The 21,540-nt window shown below is 36.8% G+C and overlaps 1 protein-coding gene across 3 annotated transcripts in view; it reads left to right on the top strand.

Moving 5' to 3' along the window:
- Positions 1 to 21,540, top strand: part of SCEL (sciellin) — a 121,129-nt gene that overhangs the window by 27,980 nt on the left and 71,609 nt on the right. For 2 of the 3 annotated variants that reach the window (XM_020290304.2, XM_020290298.2), the window contains exons 2-9: positions 266 to 327; positions 1,367 to 1,484; positions 4,259 to 4,318; positions 8,367 to 8,435; positions 12,911 to 12,979; positions 13,670 to 13,708; positions 14,743 to 14,823; positions 16,691 to 16,756. In XM_020290304.2, the coding sequence (XP_020145893.2) occupies positions 285 to 327; positions 1,367 to 1,484; positions 4,259 to 4,318; positions 8,367 to 8,435; positions 12,911 to 12,979; positions 13,670 to 13,708; positions 14,743 to 14,823; positions 16,691 to 16,756 (545 nt within the window). In that variant the 5' untranslated portion in view covers positions 266 to 284. The remainder of the gene's footprint in view (positions 1 to 265; positions 328 to 1,366; positions 1,485 to 4,258; positions 4,319 to 8,366; positions 8,436 to 12,910; positions 12,980 to 13,669; positions 13,709 to 14,742; positions 14,824 to 16,690; positions 16,757 to 21,540) is intronic. The other variant, XM_076009351.1, reaches the window with a different exon arrangement.

The following is a 21,540-nucleotide window of genomic DNA, read 5'->3' as shown; positions in this document are numbered from 1 at the left end:
GATGGTCTGATTCAACCAGTCGCTTGTTATATAACACTGGGGACACTAAATGGCCTGGGCCTCATTTTCTCCAATTGTAAAATAAATATGTTGGAATAAATGAACTGCCAGGTTCTTAGGGAGCACTTTATGTTGTCTATTTATTATGCCAGAACATGTGACTTTGTCAATGTCATTGACAAGTGTGCCTCAGTTAGCTATGACATAGTCATTTGCAGATTCTTAGTAATTGCTGTGCTTTCTTCCATTCCCATTTTTCTTTTAGGTCCTTACTGGAAGGCAGCATGTCCAATTTTGCCTTGAAAAAGACGTCTCCCACAGGAAATGGTAATGTAGATGTTTCCCTTACTCAGAAAACTTAAAGATGTAAGAAAAACAACTTACAGATCCTAATTCTTTACTACAGATATTGAGTGCTTAGAAACAACAATCTAATTTAATTAGCTTTGTCAAAGTGAGGCTTACGAAAAAGTAAGAATGCTACAGCTTTTACTCATATAATTGTGATTCAAAGATTCTTTTTTAGAAAATCTTTGGATTTTTTTTTTTTTTTTTGAGACAGAGTCTCGCTTTCTCGCCTAGGCTAGAGTGAGTGCCGTGGCGTCAGCCTAGCTCACAGCAACCTCAAACTCCTGGGCTCAAGCGATCCTCCTGCCTCAGCCTCCCGAGTAGCTGGGACTACAGGCATGCGCCACCATGCCCGGCTGATTTTTTATATTATATATATTAGTTGGCCAATTAATTTCTTTCTATTTTTATGGTAGAGACGGGGTCTCGCTCAGGCTGGTTTTGAACTCCTGACCTTGAGCAATCCGCCCGCCTCGGCCTCCCAGAGTGCTGGGATTACAGGCGTGAGCCACCGCGCCCGGCCTGGATATTTTTTTTTTAAATGTGTGTTTTTTTAATGTGTCCTTCTATGCTTCTGGTTCTCACAAGATCAAAGAATTAAGTTACTTATAATCAAATGTACTGGGATTTATTGACTGTTATTTACTAGGTACTATAAAAACGTTCTGTATGTACTTCTGAGTCATATTTCTTCTTGAGTAAAATGGCCAATCTACTAAACTCTAGCTCGGTTTATTCCAGGTTGTTGGTTCTGCCTTCCCAGCAGCTGGTTGGGGCCTCATGAGCTGCCCTGGCAGTTTCACTTGGCACCTGAGCAGTTGTATATGTTATCTTTTATTATTGGGGGTGGGATTTGTTTTTTCTTGCTGGTGCATCCTACTTGGAGCTGTACTAGACTTGCAAGCCTAGAAGACTGATGCTGGCCATTCAGATGTGCCTCTCCTGATGTTCAGGTTAACAAGCCCACACTCAGCACCCCACTGTTACATCTCCCAGTTTTTCACGTTTCTCTTCACAGATATGAAGAGTTCCACTCAGAGGGCCAGACTGAGGCAACAAGGGTTTCACGACGTGAACAAAAGAAGACCTTTCTTACAGGATAATAGCTGGATAAAGAAACGTCCTGAAGAAGAAAAGTAAGAGGGTCTGGACAGTGGTGGGTGGGTGGGTGAGCAGTGAGAAGCATTCTCTGTTTGGGAAGCTAATGGCCAAGCAAACACTTCTCTTTTAAAACACTTTGTGGCATGGTCTAATTTTTGGTAAGATTTATGAAGCATAAATTGGTTGCATCAGATTTTTAAGAGTATCTCTACCACTTTTAATATCCACATACATAAGAGAATGTGAGTGATTACTGAGAGAGAGCCTGATTGTCTCCTAGCGTAGGCATATGTGCTTACTTGGTAAACTGAAAAGAAAACATGGCTTTCCAATTTCCAAAAGATAATGGTTAATCCATGATAAGGAGATTCCTGATATGGGTTGATCATAGCAGTTGAAACAAACATATAATAGTATAATTCTAAATATATAAATTTAGTAATAAATTCCCAACTCATTTTAGTGCCATCAGGCCATTTAACTCCAGGTATTGAAAGGGTGGGAAATGTACTATTACTTTGTAAGGCTAAGTGTTTACCACCAAATAAGTTTTGTCTGCTTTGAGAATTGCTTCTACTAGTTATAGGTTTAAAGATCTGAAGACTATGACCACAGGCGTACAGCTCATTGATAACAGATTTTTAAAATATATTTATCTAGACTATATATTTATTATAAATTATGTATACATTATAGATTACATATACAAATATGTACATTTTCTGATTTCCTTATGTGTTAAGTTTGATGCTAGATACATTATGTATAAAGCATCTTTAAATCTCAGAGCAAACACACAAGATTGATGTTATATCCTCATCTTATAGAAGAGAAGTCTAAGGCTCAGAGAAGTTAAGTAACTTATCCAATGACACACAGCTATTAAATGGGTGGAATTGAGATTTTAACATGGTCTATTGTCTTTTTATTACACAAGTATTTCTCAACCAGAGGCAATTTTACCTCCTGAGGACATTTGACAAGTTTGGAAGACATTTTTGGTTGTCAAAATTGGGATGTGCTCCTGACATTTAATAGGTAGAGGTTAGGGAGGCTTCAAAACATTCTATAATGCACAGGACAGCCCCTACAACACAAAAATTGTCAAATCCAAAATGTCAACATCCCTGAAGTTGAGAAATCCTGAATTACAGGATACCTACTCTAAACTATGTACAAACTATTCATATATGGTTATTTTAGGGGGATCCTTGTGAATATTAAATAAAAAAATCTATTAATTTCTGTTATTGAATCTTATTATATTAAGAAAATATAGGGCTGCTTAGAGACGCTCACTCATTTTTGGAGTTAGTATTATTGGACAACAAACATTACCTTCTATGAAACAGCACTCATTGCTTCTGTATGAGCCTTAAGATGGCATTTCTGTATGAGCCTAAGATGGCATTTCTATCTTTCTGTAGTGGCAATGTGATGACAAATGTAGACCATAAATTTTAGATTGCAAGTATTTACACAGATAGGTGAAGATAGAATGTATAAGACAAATCACTGTTGGTAGGAATGCTGCTTTTATGCCAGGCATGCCTCCCTAAAAAAAAAAAAAAAAACCAGGGAAGCCAGCTTGGATGGCATGGCAGCTGCTGAATGAAGGGGAAATTGGCTGTGATGGTTCCCTGACTCCCACTGGCCCGCGTCTAGGCTGTGTGTTATGATTCTTCTTCAGGTAAGAACACACGTGGTGTCTACTACTCTGTCACAAGTTTTAGGAAGAGATACCAAGGAAGATGTGAAAGTTCTCTTGGGATCTTTGAGGGTGTATATTTGCTGGCATTGTTTCAGTTTCACTACTTATCTTTCTTTTTAATTGTCTATTATAATTCATTTATAGCTTAATTAAAAATGGTTCCACGGTGTTGAGTAATGTTAGTGGGGAAGAACCAGGAGAAATGTGGTATTTCAGGTTTGGTTGGGCTGATGTGAGAAAGGTTCAGATGCCTACTCTTTGCCTTGGTTCAAGTCCGGAGGCTCTGCTACATGTTTTGACATTTCCTAAAGCTGTCTGTACTTTCAGGCCCACTTTTTAAAGTAAGAAAGACATGGCTTTTGGATTTTATGTATGAAGGTCTATTGCAGGGTTGACTGGTAGAAAAAAACCAAAGATTTTGAAGAGAAAGATCTGGGTCCTAGACCCACCTCTGTGACTTGCTAACCTCGTGGTCTTAGGAAAGCCAAAATGCCTGATCAATTTCTTCATCTGTGAGTTGGATATGATAGTGCCTTCCCTGACTAATTCATAGGGTTATTTTAAAGACCAAATAGAGCAAACTATGTATTCTCATGGTGCAAAAACTAAGTCTCCTGTGAATTGTCAATCCTCAACCACAAATATTGGTATTTGTTTTCCTATATGTTATCAAGGAAAACTGTCAAGTCCACCAACATATCCAGACATAATGGGCTTAATTAAATTCAAACAATATTTGTAGAAAGTTTTTGTATTTGCTTTCCTGCAGAAAAGGATTCTTCCAATATATATAAAGTAGATGGCCTTGTGTTCCCACAGTCTGATAAACGAAACAAAACAAAACACTCATTCATTGTTGAATCATGTGGCAATCTCATGGGGTAAATGATCATTTGTACTGACAAACTTGTTTCTTTTTGCCATGCTCTTTCAAGTGGTGACTGGTTAAAACAGATACATAGTTGTGTTCTTATGCCTGAAGTAAAATAAATTAACCTTCCAAAAAATTGGAAGCTCTCTCCCCTGTCTCTCTCATTTAGTGCTTGGCAAATATTGCGGCAACTTTTTATGTGACATAATTTCGTTCTTTCTCTGCAGAGACGAAAATTATGGTAGGGTGGTGCTCAGCAGACACAATTCCCATGATGCCTTGGACAGGTGGGTGTTTAGACAAGTTACATCATTGGCAGAAGCACAAAAATTGTAGGGTTTTTTGTTTGTTTGTTTGTTTGTAGATGACATGATTTTATATGTAGAAAACCCTAAGGACGCCACACGAAAACTCCTGTTAGAAACAATAAATGAATTCGATAAAGTTGCAGGATGCAAAATCAACATACAAACATTAATTGCATTTCTATATACTAACCATGAAAAAATTTCTTTTTTTCTATGTAAAAAAGAAATCAAGAAATAATTCTCATTTACAATAGCACCAAAACAAATACAACAATTACAAATAAACTTAACAAAGGGGGTGGAAGAAGACTTGCACACTGAGAACTAAAACACATTGATAATGAAATTAAGGAAGAAAAAATACACAGAAGGATATCCTGTCTTCATGGATTTGAAGATTTAGTATTGTTAAAATGTCTATACAAAAGCAATCTAAAGATTCAGTATAATCTCTATCAAAATTCTTTTTTTTTTTTTTTTTGTCCAAAAGATGGTAGTTTTGAGAGAAGACTTGTTCAAGTCCGCTGGATATTTGTAGCTAGCCTCAGGCTTTCCCTCACATTCTGAGTACGTGAAGAAGAATCCGATATAATCAGGGTTCACCACAGGGCACCAGTGGTGCTTCTCCAGCTCTGTTCTCCCAAAATTAGGGCTTGGAGGCAGAACACAATCTGTCCCCCTGCATAGAGATGGAAACAGAACCAAAGGAGATATCTCTGAACCTTACAGAAAAGAATCCTAAAATGCAGAAATAACAACTCCAGAGTTCACTTACTTTATGGCAGAATACATTTCTTTTTGGAAACTCCTGGGCTTGTGGGAAAACACTAACTGGTCCTCCGTGGCAAATAGACTTCCAAATGCAAGTTGATAGGAAAATTCAGACAAAACCTATAATCACAATGATATAAATCATTTCAGATTGATCAAGTAAATAGATAATATTCTTATTAAAACATATCTGTACTTGGAATGCATACAAACAACCACACCCATCAAAGGACCTAATTATTTATCAGATGCAAGTTTTATCTGGTCTAGTGGCTTGTGTCTGTTTCTCACCAAGAGCTACTTAGTAAGGGAGTATGGTTGTCTTTCATGGTGTGGATTTTAAAAAGTTAAATAGACACCTTGAATATGTCTATTTAGGAAACATTTATCTGTGAATTTCTCTCAATTGTTTTAAACCTTTTCATAATTTTGATATGTTTTCTAGGCAAAGTAGCTATTTTGTTTTCCTGATACTAGCCTTAGTTCAGCTGATTTGCTGTTCTGTAATCTGGTAGACTCTCTACCTAGGCCTGTTCCTACTCATCATGATATTGAATTTTACAGTCTGACTCTCAGTGGGCCCTCATCTCCCCAACGAAGGGGAGGCTCATTGAGTTCAGCCACCAATGGAAATTACTCCCTCCGTTGTATTGACCCTTCTCTGGAACTACTAAAGAAACATAGACACTTGTTTTGAAGTGGGATAGTGAAAACCAAGCTTCATATTCTTAGTGTTCATACAGTGTGCTTTAGGATAACCAGAACTTAATGCTTTCCATGTCTGTTTTGTACTTTAAATTACATTGGCTGCCTGGCCCCTTCCTTTCGGTGGCCAGCATTTTGGCTAAAGTAGCACATCAGGCCTTTATCTTTGGTAACAATCTCTAAGCCCTCATCCTACAACTCATATCACAGAATACACCTCCCTCAAAGAGTAGGGGAGATTGTTTTTCTCCTGGAATTTGCTCAAATCATGCTTCTTGTAATTTTTCTGCCCCAAGGAGGCTGTCTTCACTTTGGTGTTCATTCAACAACCACTTTGGAGCACGTATGTGCTGGCATTGTGCCAGGTGCTGGGAATAGAAAGATTTGCAAGTCACAATCTTGACATTAAGAGTTCTTGAATTCATGGAAAACTATCCATAAACTAAAATAAAATACTAAAATTTACCATAGAAAGTGCTATTGTAGAGGTGTCTGAGTGTGCTATGGGAGTAAACAGGAGAGACTAACTGTGCCTGAGTAATTAATTGAAGACTTCACCAAGGAAGTAGTCTTCGGTGTTGACACTGCTTCTTAAAGGATGAGGAGGAAAAGTTTCTCAAGTAGGCAAGGCTGGCTGGCAGGCATGGGGCAGGGAAAGAAGCACTTCCAGCAGAGAGGACAATGCGTGCCGAGTGCAGGCATGAGCACAGACTGAAAATAAAGGAAAAGGAAAATAAATAACATATTCTCCTAACCTTAGATGACAGCTTCAATATTATCTACAAAGTAGGACGTTTTTCTGTGTACATCTTTTGATGGATTACTTAAATATGTCAAATAAGGCTAGTAGACAAATAGTGCCTGTGGGATACCTACTGTGAGCCAGATTCTGTGCGACACACTGGGGACAAAACAAAGTGTCTCCTTCCATAAACCTTGCCTCGTAGTTGAAGGTGAGGGAGGGGAGCGAATAACACAATATCGTAGAAATAACACAGTGTAATATGTCTTGTTGCGATAAGCTTTAGAAAGAATACAGCCTGCTGAAGAGATATAGAGTGATTTTTATCTGTTGAGGGGCTAATTTTTATGGAAGGGGTCAGAGGGCCCTTCAGTACCTGTTTGCATTTGTACCTTACACACGATGGTGAGTGACACCATGATTTCATTCCAAGGTTTCCTCAAAAACCCGGGGAGTTGTATTAGGCATTTTTCTTTGCTTTTTTTCTAGCCTTAACTCATACTGTTCTGTCTACCTCAGTTTGGAAATATTCACATCTGTTTATCTTCCAAGGCCTAGCTCACGCTACACCTCATCCGTAAAGCCTTCTCTGGTTTTTACATTTGGAAATCAGCTTAGAACTTTCTTGTACTTTACCTCTGAACCTCTTTTATGACACTGATCACTTTCCACCTTTGAATGTACACACCTAATTTGTCTGTCTTGCCCTGTGCAGGTAGCATCTATAGTTATTTCATTCCAGATGTCCTCATAGTCATGGGCATAGTACTTTGTATATTGCCGACCTCCAAATACATGCTCAATTAAAATATACCGGATCAAGTTTAAAATTGAATCTTGAGTATCCAGTCTTAGTAATTATCCTAATTCAATACTTTTGATCTGTTGGCTTTAAATAATGCTTTGAAATGTAAATACAATAAATCATGGTCTAATTCCCCAAAGAGTTTGCTTTTTTTTATATTACAGGGTTATATGAGGCATTAAACAGGCTTTTTTTCCCTATTGGATCAGTCTGATCAGGATATTTTCACTACTTCCACAATCGTGATTCCTGCTTTCAAGTCTCCTATCCTTCCTTCCCTTAATTTCTTATCTTCTTTCCTCTCCTTCTTCCCTGCCTTTTTTCACTCATTTGTCTTCTTCTCTTCTTTGCCTTCCATCTCTCTTCTCCTTACTTCTCCCTATCACTCTTCTTCCATATCTATCCTTTCTCTCATCTTCTACGTTCTTTTTCATTTCTTTTTCCAGATTTTCCTGTTTGCTCCTTTTTCTTTCTTTCTTTCTTCTCTGTCCCTCCCATTCTTTTGCCAGTGAGTTCTTTTCTTTCAACCCTGTCCACGGTGCTGAATGTTCAATAAAGCATCTTAGTATTTACCCCATTGTGCTGGCTTACAGCACTGCTAAAACTCTGCAAACTAAATGTAGCTGATTATAAGGGATTGAGTTCCTATTATGTAGAAATCAATGACATTGACAAGAGTTCATATTAGTTATTAACCATTTTACATGTTGTGTTGTTTGTTTTATGTATGCTTATCCCCAATTTGAATATGTCACATTGTAGTTAGAAATAATTAGAGCCAGAGACAAATCCTTTATTAGCATAGGGAATTGAATTTGCCATAATTTATTCTATCCAAGTAAAAAAAAAATAACTTGAAAGATTTGGGTACTCCAAATTTGTCTTTCTGTGGTAACATGTACATTTCCTACCTAAATAGGTTAAAAATTTGCAAAATGTTTGGTAGGTTTTGTGAACTATTTTTATTTATTTATTTAATCTTTTGGTAATTATTTTTGCTATAGGAAAATACATGAGAGACAAGAGCCAAAAGCTACAATTAGTCGGTATAGATCTGATGACACTTTGGACAGGTAAGGTGCTTTTGAGCCACATAAGTGGAATGCATAACACACATCAAATTTCCTTTCTTATAAAGTTATGAAATATTTAAATGTTTACAAAAATATGCTTTGAACTCTTGATATTTTATTCCCAGGGACAGGGACCCCATGGATTGAATTATCTTCTTCAGAACTCACAAAATCTTGACTAGATACATTGTTTTCCTAACATTCTGCTAATAGTAGATTGACATGAAAAATTATCAGAGGCACTGATTTGAGTACAGATAGGGCGTGCACTGCATGGAATCTGTTTGTTCAATTTAAAATGAAGAATATAGTTATTTTTGTGAATATGAATAGCTCTTGTTCTAATATTTGGTTCTTCCATCCTGATGGTTGAAAAATAGCAGTTTCTGTACAACATTTTTATGGAGATATTATAAATTTTAATAATACAATAGTCTTGATACAACTGTAGGATAAAGACATTAGCTCTTTACAAAGTGAAACTGCTCTGTCAGCACTAGAGCATGGCTTGTAGAATGAGTCCATTGTGTTGTGCCTGTTATTAGTTTCCTCTTACATGGAGGAAAAGGCTCACCTCTATAGAGAAAATTGGGAAACTTCTATTCAGGTTGACATGCAATGTCACAAATAACATTTTTAGTTTAGATTTGGTAGAGATGCTTAGTAAGCATAGGTAAAGGACAAAGTTAACATCTTTCCTAGGAGTCTAAGCACCATGGACACCCCAGCCCAGTGATAGCTGAGTTCACTCCCTGTAGCTAAAGATGTGCTGCAATGGTAGGTAAAAATGGCACCTACTGGGTTGTGAGCAAATATGCTGAAATTTACAATATCTAATAGACTCTGCATTCAGACTATGTTGGTGTTGATTAATATAGCAAATGTATATGCTTCTGTCCTATTCATAGGCTTTCAAAGTCAGTCTCCCTATCCATACTGGTATTCTAAAGAGATAGCTTCTCTCTTCTTTTAATTATCAGCCTTATCAAAAATGAGTTTGTAGAAGTTAATGTACAAGGTCTCATCTCCACAGAAGTACATGGAGAAGTGGTAGACAAATTACCTCTGTTCATTTGCCCTGGTCTTGCAGACTGTCCTATTGCACAGTTAATTGGAGAAGGAAACCCTATTTCTAGGAATGAATTTTAAAGTGAGATAATTAAGCATCAATAAAGGTGGGAGATCCAAGCTTCTGCAGGCTGTGTGTCTGAAAGTTTTTGTCAGGCCAGTCAAAACACAGCCTTAAAAATGGTCTAGACCTCACAGGCAGTCCAGTTAAGTCATTCTCAACCTTAGCTGCAAATGAGAACCACTGAGGAGCTTTTAAACTTCACTGACACACCTTGGCCCTACTGCCCCTCATTCCCCCGATTCTGACTGAATTAGCCTGAGGTGGAACTCGGGCATTTTTTTCAAGCTTATAAAGTATTTCTAATGTGCAGCCAAGATTAAGAACTATCAATATAGCCCAAACTGTTCACTTTATACACTAGAAAATGGGGCCAGAGATTTATTTGCACAGAGGTTTATTGGCATGCTTGGGAGAAGTGCCCTGGTCAGCTCATTTGCAAGGCAGTAAATGTGGGAATAGAAGCGAGGAATAAAACACAGGAATCAGTAAAGAAAGGCAAGTCCTGTTAGCAGGAGTTGGACTTTTGTGATGTGGGCACTCCAAAATACAAGATGTGAAATAATTTTAGGAGGAAGATAATCAAATGTCTTGTGTATGTGCATGCATTTTAATAATAATACATTTATTTTAGTGACTACTAGAAAAATACTGAGTTTACATTAGACGAGTTATTTATTAAAATATAAATATGTGGGCAAAATATGAGGTGTGCTAAATAAACATAAGTAAATAATAAAGTATATACTGTGCAGATATGGCCCAAATCTTGAAGGTGGTCGAATGACTAATTTGGAAAACCTAGGTTAGAGAGCCCCCTAGCGCTCTATAGTGAAAGTATAACTTTTTCTTTGGTTCTTCTGATAATATTGCTAATTATATAGTGTTTGAGTATTTCCTATCTCCAAGATTCACTCCTATTAAAACAACCTATTTCATATCACATGTTGACAGAAACTTAAATTCCAGGGTAAACACAAAATTAATCTTCCCCAAGCAATAAGAAATTGACATATGTTTTGGAATGATGGTTTAGAGTTCTTTCCATGACTATTAATAGATGTATCTCTCTGATAGCATGAAAGAAATTGTGAGATGTGAAGAATAATAACTAAAGGAAGACAAGTTAACCTAATATATAAGTGTGGGGGACAATCATACTATAGAATCAGATATATGATATTGGGTCCCAGTGAAAAGACTTGGAGATAGACTACTTCCCAGTTGTGAGGCCAAGAGAAAGTCACCCAACTTCGATGAGCCTCCATGTCATTATCTACAAAATGAGAAAAATTACACCTACCCTGCAGGGGTATTCTGAAGAGTAGAGATAATATATGAAATGACCCCAAAAGAGTAGTAGGTAGCTATTTTTATTATATTTAGTAGTGTCCATATAAATTTACACCATGGAATTTTAATTAACTTCATTTAATTTTAACATCAGAACCCACCTTGAGAACATTTGATATTAAGGTTCCATTTATTTTAGACATATTACTGTTTTCAGTATACCAGAGTAGCAATTTTCTGAGATTATTTTTATTTTATATGAGGATCTCATATATAACTATGAAGTCTGAGTAGGATTCCCATTGAACATTTAAGATTTAAGAATTCTGGTCACCTGACATTTCACCGATGATATTCACAGTGATTTAATGCAGAGCCCTTGAAATCTAAACATCTCAGAGCTTCAAAGGATTCAGTTAATGCAGGGAATATAATCCCAGTATTTGGCCCATTGATCATCTTAGACATGAGTTTTTTTTACATATGGATTCTAGGATTATGTCCATATTAGTGTCTGCATTGTGAACAGTCTGTGCAGAATAGGGAGCTATAACTAAAGGAAGACATGTTAAATTACCTATAACAGTGGAGTGTTATAACCAGTTATTTATTCTTCCTTTAGTATTCAAGAGCAAGCAGTTCATGGCATTACATAGCATAAACAGAAGCTGTTTGGAGTTGACTCAGAAATTTAATGTATTAGAGTCATCACCCATTAGTTTAGTTACAGATACCAAAATGGCATCTAGAAATTGAAATGATTTTTAGGTTATGACTAAGATGAGTAATATTTTATTTTGAATAAAGTCATATTTTTTCCACATGACCTTCTTTTAGAGAGGGGCAAAGTCAGTATCCACCTTAGCAGGAACAGTTTATATAAAGCCATGTCCTAAAGTTGATCATGAAAGCAGAAGTTTAGGGAAAGTTATAGTAGACCTGTAGTATGGGATCAACAGAAGAGTCTTACTGAACTTTTATTTTTCTGAACTTAACTTTGCTGTATCCTACTTTCCTGAAAGCTTGCAGAAGGCTACCAAAGACAGGCCCAGGTCTTAGGAGGAGCCTTCCTTTCTGGTGTGAGACAAGGAAGGAAGGAACAAGGGCTGAAGTCATGAGACCCCACTATTGGCATGGAACGATAACCTCCCTAATTTGCATTTCCTGATCCAAGAGACAGACAGACTCACCTTTTCTAGATCTATGAGATTAGAGGGATTAAAACCTCTGATGGCCATTAGGAGCTATTAACTAAATGTATTAGTCAAAGTAAACTAATTTAACAAGTCCCCTTTCTCTTTCCTAAATCCTGATGGTTTGACACAATATAAGGTACTGCTTGACCCATCAGAGTCCAGTGTGACTTGATAGAATCTGCCGTGACTCAGGGAACAAGTCCCTTCCATGTTTTAATGCTGCCATCTTCGACCCATGGGCACCAAAGCCGTAGTAGAAGGGAAAGAAAGAGCAAGGGAAAGAAAGAGATTATGCAGGAGGTTTTTGTTGGGTCTGGAAGTGGCAAATAACATTTCTGCCTACACTGTTTAGTCTAGAACCCAATCCCATGGCCCCGACTTAATTGCAATGAAGATTGGGGAATGTGGTCTTCCTATGTGCTCAGGAAGAAAAGAAAATGAGTTTAGCAAACACGTAATATCGTCTATGCCACAAAATATTGTAAAAATATTTAAGTAGTCCATTGATGCTTTATCAACATAGGCAGTACTGTCATTGGCTAGATATATTACTGAACAATAAACTATATGAAAGGAGTTAATGAGTTAAATGCTCAGTGAGTCAGAAAGGCAACCTGGGAAAAGGCATAATACTTTTAAATTTTCAAACTACATTAAAATAGCCTCATAAATAGATTTGTTATCATAAGTAGCTTTTTTTCAAACTATAAAATTTTCTAAAAAGTAACACCTGAGAAAAATAATTATCTTTACTAGAGAAAGGTTATGTTGTGAAGTTATTCTAGCATGAAAGAGACCCGAAAGGAGTTTAATAATCTAAATGTTTATCCAGACTTTTGTCTTGTTTCTTTATAAAGGATCTCAGACAGAAATGATGCTGCTAAAGTGTATAAGGCCAATACCTTGGATAACCGACTAACCAATAGGTACCAGTATCTACTAACTTTGGGAAAGGCTCAAGTATAGTATTTTTCTAAGTGTTAATGATTTACTTACAATTCTTTGATCCTACTTAATATCCTTCTGTAAACTCTTATCTTCTATATTTTTAACACAAAAATTCTGGAGTAAATTCTTTATTCCTGCTCATGGCTAGAATAAAATCTTGTCTGGCTTAAAAATCAAGAGAACTCATTGTTTCTCAGGGGTGAGGAACCTGTGGCCTTCTAGATCCTTAAGTGTGACCTTTTGACTGAATCCAAATTGGCTGCAGGTTCCCCGACCTTGTTTTTGGTCATCATTCGTAACCACATTTATGTTTCTGTTTAAGGCGTCCTGGTGACAAAATTATGAAATGCAAACAAATGAAAATTTTAAATTCTTATTATTAAAGAAAATTACTGAACCCATCAAACAAAAACACTGGGCTTTTAAGAGATACTGAGTTTTCCCAGAAGAAAAAAAAAATTTTCCTTTGCAATCTAGTACAAGAAATAGAATTATGAAATCACCTTAACAAATGTATTCAAACATTGATGCTTTCTTTTTCTTTCTCTCAAATAATACTTAACTTTTAATAATAATAACTCTACATTTATGAACAATTGCAAATAGATGCAAGTATTAATTTTTTGTTGCTGCTCAAATTTTGCCTTTTCCCCCCTCTCTCTTACCAGGAACATGTCTACATTTAGATCACCAGAAGCCACAAAGTCGTATGTACTTTCCTAATTTCTTTGTATGTGTTTAAGAGAATACAGAGTTTACCTCTCTTTTACCGGAACACAGCCACAGTTTTATTGGAACACGGTCACACCTATTGCTCTGACAGAGTTGAGTAAAAGAGGTCATATACTGAAAAGTTCTGCAAAGTTTCCAATATTTACTCTCTGGACTTCTGCAGAAAAAGTTGCCAACTGTTACTCTAACCAAACACCAAAGTCTGGGTCATCCTTTTGTCTTCTTCTTTTAGGAAATCTAAACTCTTTATTTTTCCCCCACAAAGCTTTGTTTCCCTCTACACCCACTTCCTTCGCCTACACCTCACTTCCCTCCCCACACACTCTCCACAGCTACACCTCCTCTTTCAGGGGAAACTGAGTTGTGAAATCATAGGTCTGCTCTATTTAGGTGAAATGCATTATCCCTGGAAAGTACTACTGGCAGTTACAAACAGCCCAAATTAGATGGAGTTGTTTAAAACTTAATCAGTTTTTAAATTTGTATTTACATGTAAAGTAATACAAAGTAACTGGACCATACCTCTCAGTGCTTGAAGCAGACGTGGATCACTTCCATTTTCAGAGGGTCTGAATATATTAATCAATGCTGAATAGAAACTTAAAATTATATGATTTAAAAAATCTTCTTAAACAAATTAATGTTTAATGGAAAAAATTGCAATATAATTCTGTTAGTTACAACATAATCACAGGATTAAAAAAATATGAATCCATGGCACATCAGAACTGAATGGTATGAATTTCAGACATAAAATTAGTGTCATTTTATGAATGACTCCTGCATTCATTCCTTTCAGTTTTAGCTAGTTGTATGAGAGCCTGCCAATTTATAAATGGGTAAACTAGGGAAGAACTTTTTTTTCTTGTTGTTCTTCCACCCTCAAAGGGAACACTTTGTGGTAGACAGGGAGCAGGCGGGAGTATGAGTAGATTATAAGATCTTTCAAAGGTGGGGTAGGATGAAAAAGTAAGGAATGTGATGATTTGTTGTTTTTGTCATTAAACAGGCAACCTGGTGGTTTGTTGAGTGTGAACACTGCTAATACCACAGCTTCCACCTCTGCAACTACCCCTGTAAAGAAAAAGAGGTACAATGAGAGTTCCTTGTGTCTGTCTCTTGCTGATATCCTGTAAAGGACTGTTCTTTATTGACTTTTAAACCAAATCCTCCACCAAAACTCCCAGGCAGCGTTCAGAAGCTTCATCCTCTCCTTCCTGTGGATCCAGCATCTATAAGCTGTTGTTCCCAAACTTCAGTTCTTGCCCCCCACAATCTCCTTTTCAAATACACGGTCTTCTCTCCAGTTGCCTTAGGGCCTTAAGTTTCTAGGTAATGTTTTTGATGATAGAGCTCAGATGTTAAATAGCAGGCAACCTCGGGTTACATGTTTTATAAAGTCCTGGTACAGGGAATGCCTCAGCCTGAAATAATGGCCGATGTATGGCCACATGTTGCCATGCTCCTGAAACCAGCCTGCTCTGTAGATTGGGCTGACCCTACTTCCAAGTGCAGAGTTCAAGGCCATCTCTCAAGACATCTGTCTGTGTTTGTGTGATTATTGCCTCCTCCTCCAACTCCTCTGTGTGGTTTCCCACACTCTGCTGGAGCAAGGTTCTACATATCTAGTAGGCAAGGAGGAGCAGTTGGACCTGTGGTGGCCCGGATGGACTTCATGGCAGGGAGCATGATGGTGGAAGAGATTTTTACATGTTGAAGAGAACACAGTGCTAGTGAATCGTGGTGCAAATGGAAAACAAGCATTCATAAATATCAGTGATTTTTAATTTTCTTATTTTCTTTGCCTGCACCTAGGTCCATCCCTGGTATGGGGTAGGTGCTCAGTGTTTGTTGATGGACTGGCTGACTTTGCCACAGTGATGCTATAATCCTTCTGGAGAGAAATGATTGATTCTATTTTCCCTGCAGTAGTGGTTCTGGTTATAACTGCAGAGTCTCAGAAAATGTCATTCACCTTTCCCTTGAACCCAAATTTCACATCTCCTTGATGCTTTGTCTGTTTAAAACAGATTCCTAAGGTTGAAAGGGAAATTTAAGATCAGTTACTTCAATCTCCTACCCAGTGCAAGAATCTTTCCTCTGAGAGATTAGGCACAATTCAGGACCACTGAAGCCAGTGATAAGATTTTCACTACTTTATGATAGACCTTTGACTTGCTCTCCTGGGTGGCATCTACTCCTGACATTGAGCTGGAATTTTTTTGATTGACTCCCAGCTGGTCTTAATTCAGTCCTATGGTGCCCCAGAGAATAGAGCTACTTCAAGAATTTAAAGTCAGCTCTCCTGTCCTCCTTATCCCAGCCTTTCCTTCTGCAGTTTGTCTCACTATGCTCTGAACATCTTCCCTTTTGGTTCATATCTTAATTTTTTTTTTTTTTGACAAAGGCCTTAACTATTGCTACCAATTAAAATGATGTCCTAGTGATGTGAGGACATCTTTCTGATTAAAGTTAAAGTTGAGGTTAGTGTTGCTGTGGTGCCATTTATGTTTTCAATTTCTTGTCAGAGTTTTCTATCACAGGTTTTTTTTATTAAAAAATCATATTTCGAGTAGAGTATGAGATTGTTATTTCTGTTATGAAATAGTTCTAATATGCAGAATAATAGCGAGAATAACATAACGTGATTAACATCTACGAACCTCCTATGTAGATTTAGTAATTGTTACTATTTTCCATATTTGCTTTAGAGTTCTTTTTAAAGAAATGTCTATTATTTAGTGCCAAAGTAAATGACAAAAGAAATTTTGAAGGAGCAGATAGCCTGGAATATAGGATATTTACTTCCTATTTCATTTATGAACTAGTGTTTATTTTATTTCTAAGGCCTTGTATAATCTCATTGTCTTTTTAATTGTCATATTATTTTCAGAAAGATGGGTGGGATCAGCCTTTCAAGCTCTATGTTTATTACTACTGATGTCATTTCTTAACAGACAGTCCTGGTTTCCGCCACCCCCTCCGGGTTATAATGCCACCCCGAGCACAGGTGCTAGCAGAAGGTAAGGGAAGGTGTCATATGTAATTGCAATGCTGTTGAATGAAACAATGTGTCAGATATTGACAACATGTAATTGTGGATGCTTTGGAATAAATTGGAGGCAATTTTGTGAAGTTGAGCTCTGAACAAGACAGCGCCCAGTGGGAGTGAGGTCAGGGCTACAGGTGCCCCTGGTAGGAAATCTGACAGGCTATGAGGAATAAGCAGGTGGCTGTATTAGTTTGCTAGGGTTGCTGTAATGAAGAGCCACAAACTGGGTGGCTTACGCAACAGAAATTTATTGCCTCACAGGCAATAAATTGTTTTAGGTGCTACAAGTCCAAGGTCAAGGTGTCAGCAGGGTTGGTTAGTTCTTAGGGTGAGAGAGTTTGTTCCATGCTCTCCCTAACTTCTAGTGGTTTCCTGGCAATCACTGACGTTGCCTAGTTCGTATAAACATTATCCTGATCTCTGCCTTCATCTTCACATGATCTTCTTTCTATGTGCATGTCTGAATCCAAATTTCCCTTTCTTATAAAGACCCAATCAAATTGGATTAGCAGTCCAGCCTACTTCAGTATGACCTCATCCTAACTTATTACGTGTACAGTGACCCTATTTCCAAATAAGGTCACATTCTGAGAAATTGCAGCTTAGGATTTCAACATATGAATTTGGGGGGAGGGGGGACACAATTTAACCCTTAATGGTGGCAGAGAGAGAGAACAGATTCAAGGACCAAGGAGGGGCTCCAGATGCTTCTAGGCTGTGCTGAACCCAGAGAACCATTATGTATGGCTAGTTCCTTATAAACATTAAATGACAAATGAGAGTTTTCTACTTTTATTTTTTTGTTGAGAGCAATAGTTAAATAGATCATGTGGAAGACACCTTGTTCTACAATTTCCATGCTAGAAATGCCAGCAGCAATTCAATGTAATAAATATTTGATAACCACTACTGTGTGCCAGTTATTACTCTAAGATCTTGGGATTAGTGAATGAAACATGGAGCTTACACTCCAGGCTTTAAAGAAGCATGTTCTACGAGTGTAGAATTTCTGTCATCACTAACACAGAAAGAAAAGTAGGTCTCTGATACGGTTTGGCTTTCAGGTATCCAAAAATGTTTTTATGTCTCAATCTCTAGAATATCTTCACCAAATATTTTCACATTTCAATGGGATCTCTTCTTCCAATTCCAACAATTGGGAAAGAGAATGTTATTAAACCACATGATTGTTTAATATTAGATTGGTTTATTTTCTAAAGTTTTCACCTACTATGCAGACTTCTAGTGTCTCTTTAATTTCTAAGTAATGGAAATATTTGAAAATAAATGTCCTTTATTATACTTTAGGTTGGATCTGTAAAGATGTAAATAAACTTTAGTTACTGAAGACACAAAGAGTTCAAGTTGCTTTTTTCCATACTTGTCATTACTTCTGTCTCTCGATATTAATATATATAACTAAATCAAATTATTAAACACATTGAGCAATCATAACTTTGAATCATATCCACATTCTATTAAAATGTTTTCTTTTAAACCTGCTCATCTGCAGGTGATATCCAATTATACAAACTGCCATATATGAATTACATTTCTAGCTTAACACATTAACTGCCATGTGAGTTGTATTTAACTCATGCTAATTTCGAGCAGGGCCTCATGAAGCATATGGAGCTCCCATGTCTCTTCACCTTTGGAGCCATGAGAATTATTTTTCAAGTTGCATATAACTCACACACAGAAAACAATACAAAATAACAAATTTTTCATTAAATTAGAAAGGATTGGTTTTTTTCAAAGTGTTTATTCTATTTTCATCATAAAACACCATGGCCCCAAGGAAAACAAATTTTTAGTGTGGTAGTCAATGTGTTAAAGCATTGTTTCTCCTCAGGCTGTTATTAGACATTTCCCTATGGGTTATACAATTTATGGATCTACCTAAGCAGGGAAAATGTTAACTAGGAGTTCTCCTAGTTATAATTTTTTTCCTGAGCATTGTTAAGATCCATCCACTTTGTCTTGATAGAGAATAACTGGTACTTTCCTTAAAAATATTTGTTACTTATTTCCAAAATAACTTATTTTTGTCCTCAAGTCATTATTCCAATATTAAGGTAAATTATCACTATAATAAGCAACTGGTTATATAACAGTATAAAAATATGAAAGGATTATTCATGAGTTAACATCTCATGCTTTCAGTGCCCATTGAGCTTTTGGATCTGTGTTTGCACAGCACTGATGGTGCTTGGCTATATGCCCTTACAATTTATGCATTACTGGTTGTGATTTACATGGGAGATGAGATGAGTTACAATGCTCCTATTTCTGATTTCTGGCTCAGATCCATAGCACTGGAACTAAGGAAAAGAGATTATTAGTCTAGGTTGATCAATTTAGATATCCATTTCTTTTTTAGAGTCACGGATTATTAATATAATGGCTAAACTGAAAGACTTCTCTTTCAGAATCAGAAATGATGTCATGCCAAGCCTTTAGGGAAAGGATAGAATAATAATAATATAGCAACGCCTTTGATTTCTAAAGTGATTTTCTTTGGAAGAGCTCAAAGTACAGCTTCTGTTTCTCACCTTTAATGCCAGTACATTCCCAGGGCTGAGAAATAGCCTTTTTAGTAAATGCTGAAAAATAGAAGCAATTATTAAATGATGAAAGAGAGTAAAGGCTTCAAAAAGAGATCTTTGTCCCCAGAGGAGCCCAAAGAAAATGAAAATAGGTCAAAAACAGATAAATGGGGGACTGTGATTTATAATGCTGGTTAATAGCTCAATGCTAAACTTATTTCCCTTTATCCTTCACTAATACATGAGCTTTCATCTCTCTCCCCCTCCATCCTCTACTAATTTCCCCTTAATACTGACACCCTCACTCTCTTTTCTGTTCTTCATTTTGTGAGTCTTTGTTTGTTTGTTTGTTTTACTACCTAATCTTTTCCTGAAGTTTCATTTTCTCCCACATACCTGTCTTCATGCAGCACACTTGAGAACGCCACCAGACTTCCCAGTTGTCTAGGAACGAGTTCTTCTTAGACTTTCTTCCCTTGACCTCTCTGTAGCCTTTAACACCATGGATTATCCCATTCCTCATTTGTTCCTTTCTTGACTTACATACTATGGAAGAAATCAAATTTAGTTGTGTTTGAATTGAAAACTTGTGTTAGTATTGTGTTTTGGATTAAAATCTATTACAGGCCAGGTGTGGTGGTTCACACCTATAATCCTAGCACCCTGGGAGGCCAAGGTGGGAGGATCGCTCAAGGTCAGGAGTTTAAGACCAGCGTGAGCAAGAGTGAGACTCCGTCTCTACTAAACAAAAACATAGAAAGAAATTACCTGAACAACTAAATATATATAGAAAAAAATTAGCTGGGCATGGTGGTACATGCCTGTAGTCCCAGCTACTTGGGAGGCTGAGGCAGAAAGATTGCTTGAGCCCAAGAGTTTAAGGTTGCTGTGAGCTAGACTGACACCACAGCACTCTAGCCTGGGCAACAGAGTGAGACCCTGTCTCAAATAAAATAAAATAAAATAAAATAAAATAAAATAAAATAAAATAAAACCTGTTACAGGCACAATGTAAACTGCACTCAAAAAATTTCAACTATTTTTATTAACAGAAGAGCTCATAACATCATACCTTGCCTATATGTATATGTATGGCTATGCATATGACTATGCAAGTCTATCTTTATGTCTTTATCTATTTCCATATCTACATCTATATCATATCTACATGTAATTATATACGTAATTAACATAAGCCTAGTGAGGTCAACTAGAACTTAAGTGAGAAAATAGAGTTTTCTAAAACAATCATATTTTGTAGCTAAAGAAAAAATGCAATTTCCTAATACAAATATCATTTTCTGTATGATATGCATTAGTCTTGGAATAAAAGGGTTCAGACCTGAGTGATCAAACACAATTTTGGAGTCGAGAGTTGAATATCTTTGAAAGCCTCTTGCTCTATTTTTATAAATGTTAAAGAGAGAAGCTGTAAGTCATGACAGCAAGACATGGCATATAGAGTTTTCAACCTAAAAGGTTTTCAACTAACATAAAACCTTGGTCCCTCTAGATGATGTCTAAGGTTGCTTTTTGACCATTGTGATTCTTGTCATAGGGATATAAATATTCTCTCTCTTCTTCTCTCGCTGAAAATGGAAATAACCAGTATAATGTTTTCAATTATCAAGGAATGCCAACATTATCCTCTGAATTCTTATTAACAAATGCCACCAAAATGTATATTTTCTTTTCATTTTAATCAAGACTGAATCAAATTTTAGCTTTATTACTGTCGTTCCTCGCTATATTCATCTGTCTTTCCTCCTACCTCTCTGATCAAAGTCCTGCTGCACTGGTTTCTCTCTTTTCCATGTTCAAATCTTTTTAATCTTAAAAAATAGCCTCCTAAAAATATGATAGCCTAATCTTACAAACCCACTCAGCTGATACCCTTTCTCTCTTTCCATCATAGCAGATGTTCTCAAGAGAGTGGATGATATTTTTCATCTTCATTTTCTGGTTCCTATCACCATTGGTTCACAGAAACAGCTCTCTGAGGTTACCAATGACTTTGGTGATATCAGTCCCTCTGACTACTTTACCTTTAAAAGGAACCACTAACTATTCATGCCTTTATGAAATCTTCTCTCTTACTCTCTTTTGAGAACCAGACCCTCCCAACATATTGTTCTGGATTTTCTTTTATTTCTCTAGCCATTCTTCCTTAGTCTCCTCTGCTACCTGATCATCTTCTACCAAGCCA

This window comes from Microcebus murinus, chromosome 13, assembly GCF_040939455.1.
Source record: "Microcebus murinus isolate Inina chromosome 13, M.murinus_Inina_mat1.0, whole genome shotgun sequence".
Lineage (NCBI taxonomy): Eukaryota > Metazoa > Chordata > Mammalia > Primates > Cheirogaleidae > Microcebus > Microcebus murinus.
This window is presented reverse-complemented; position numbering and strand designations above follow the sequence as displayed.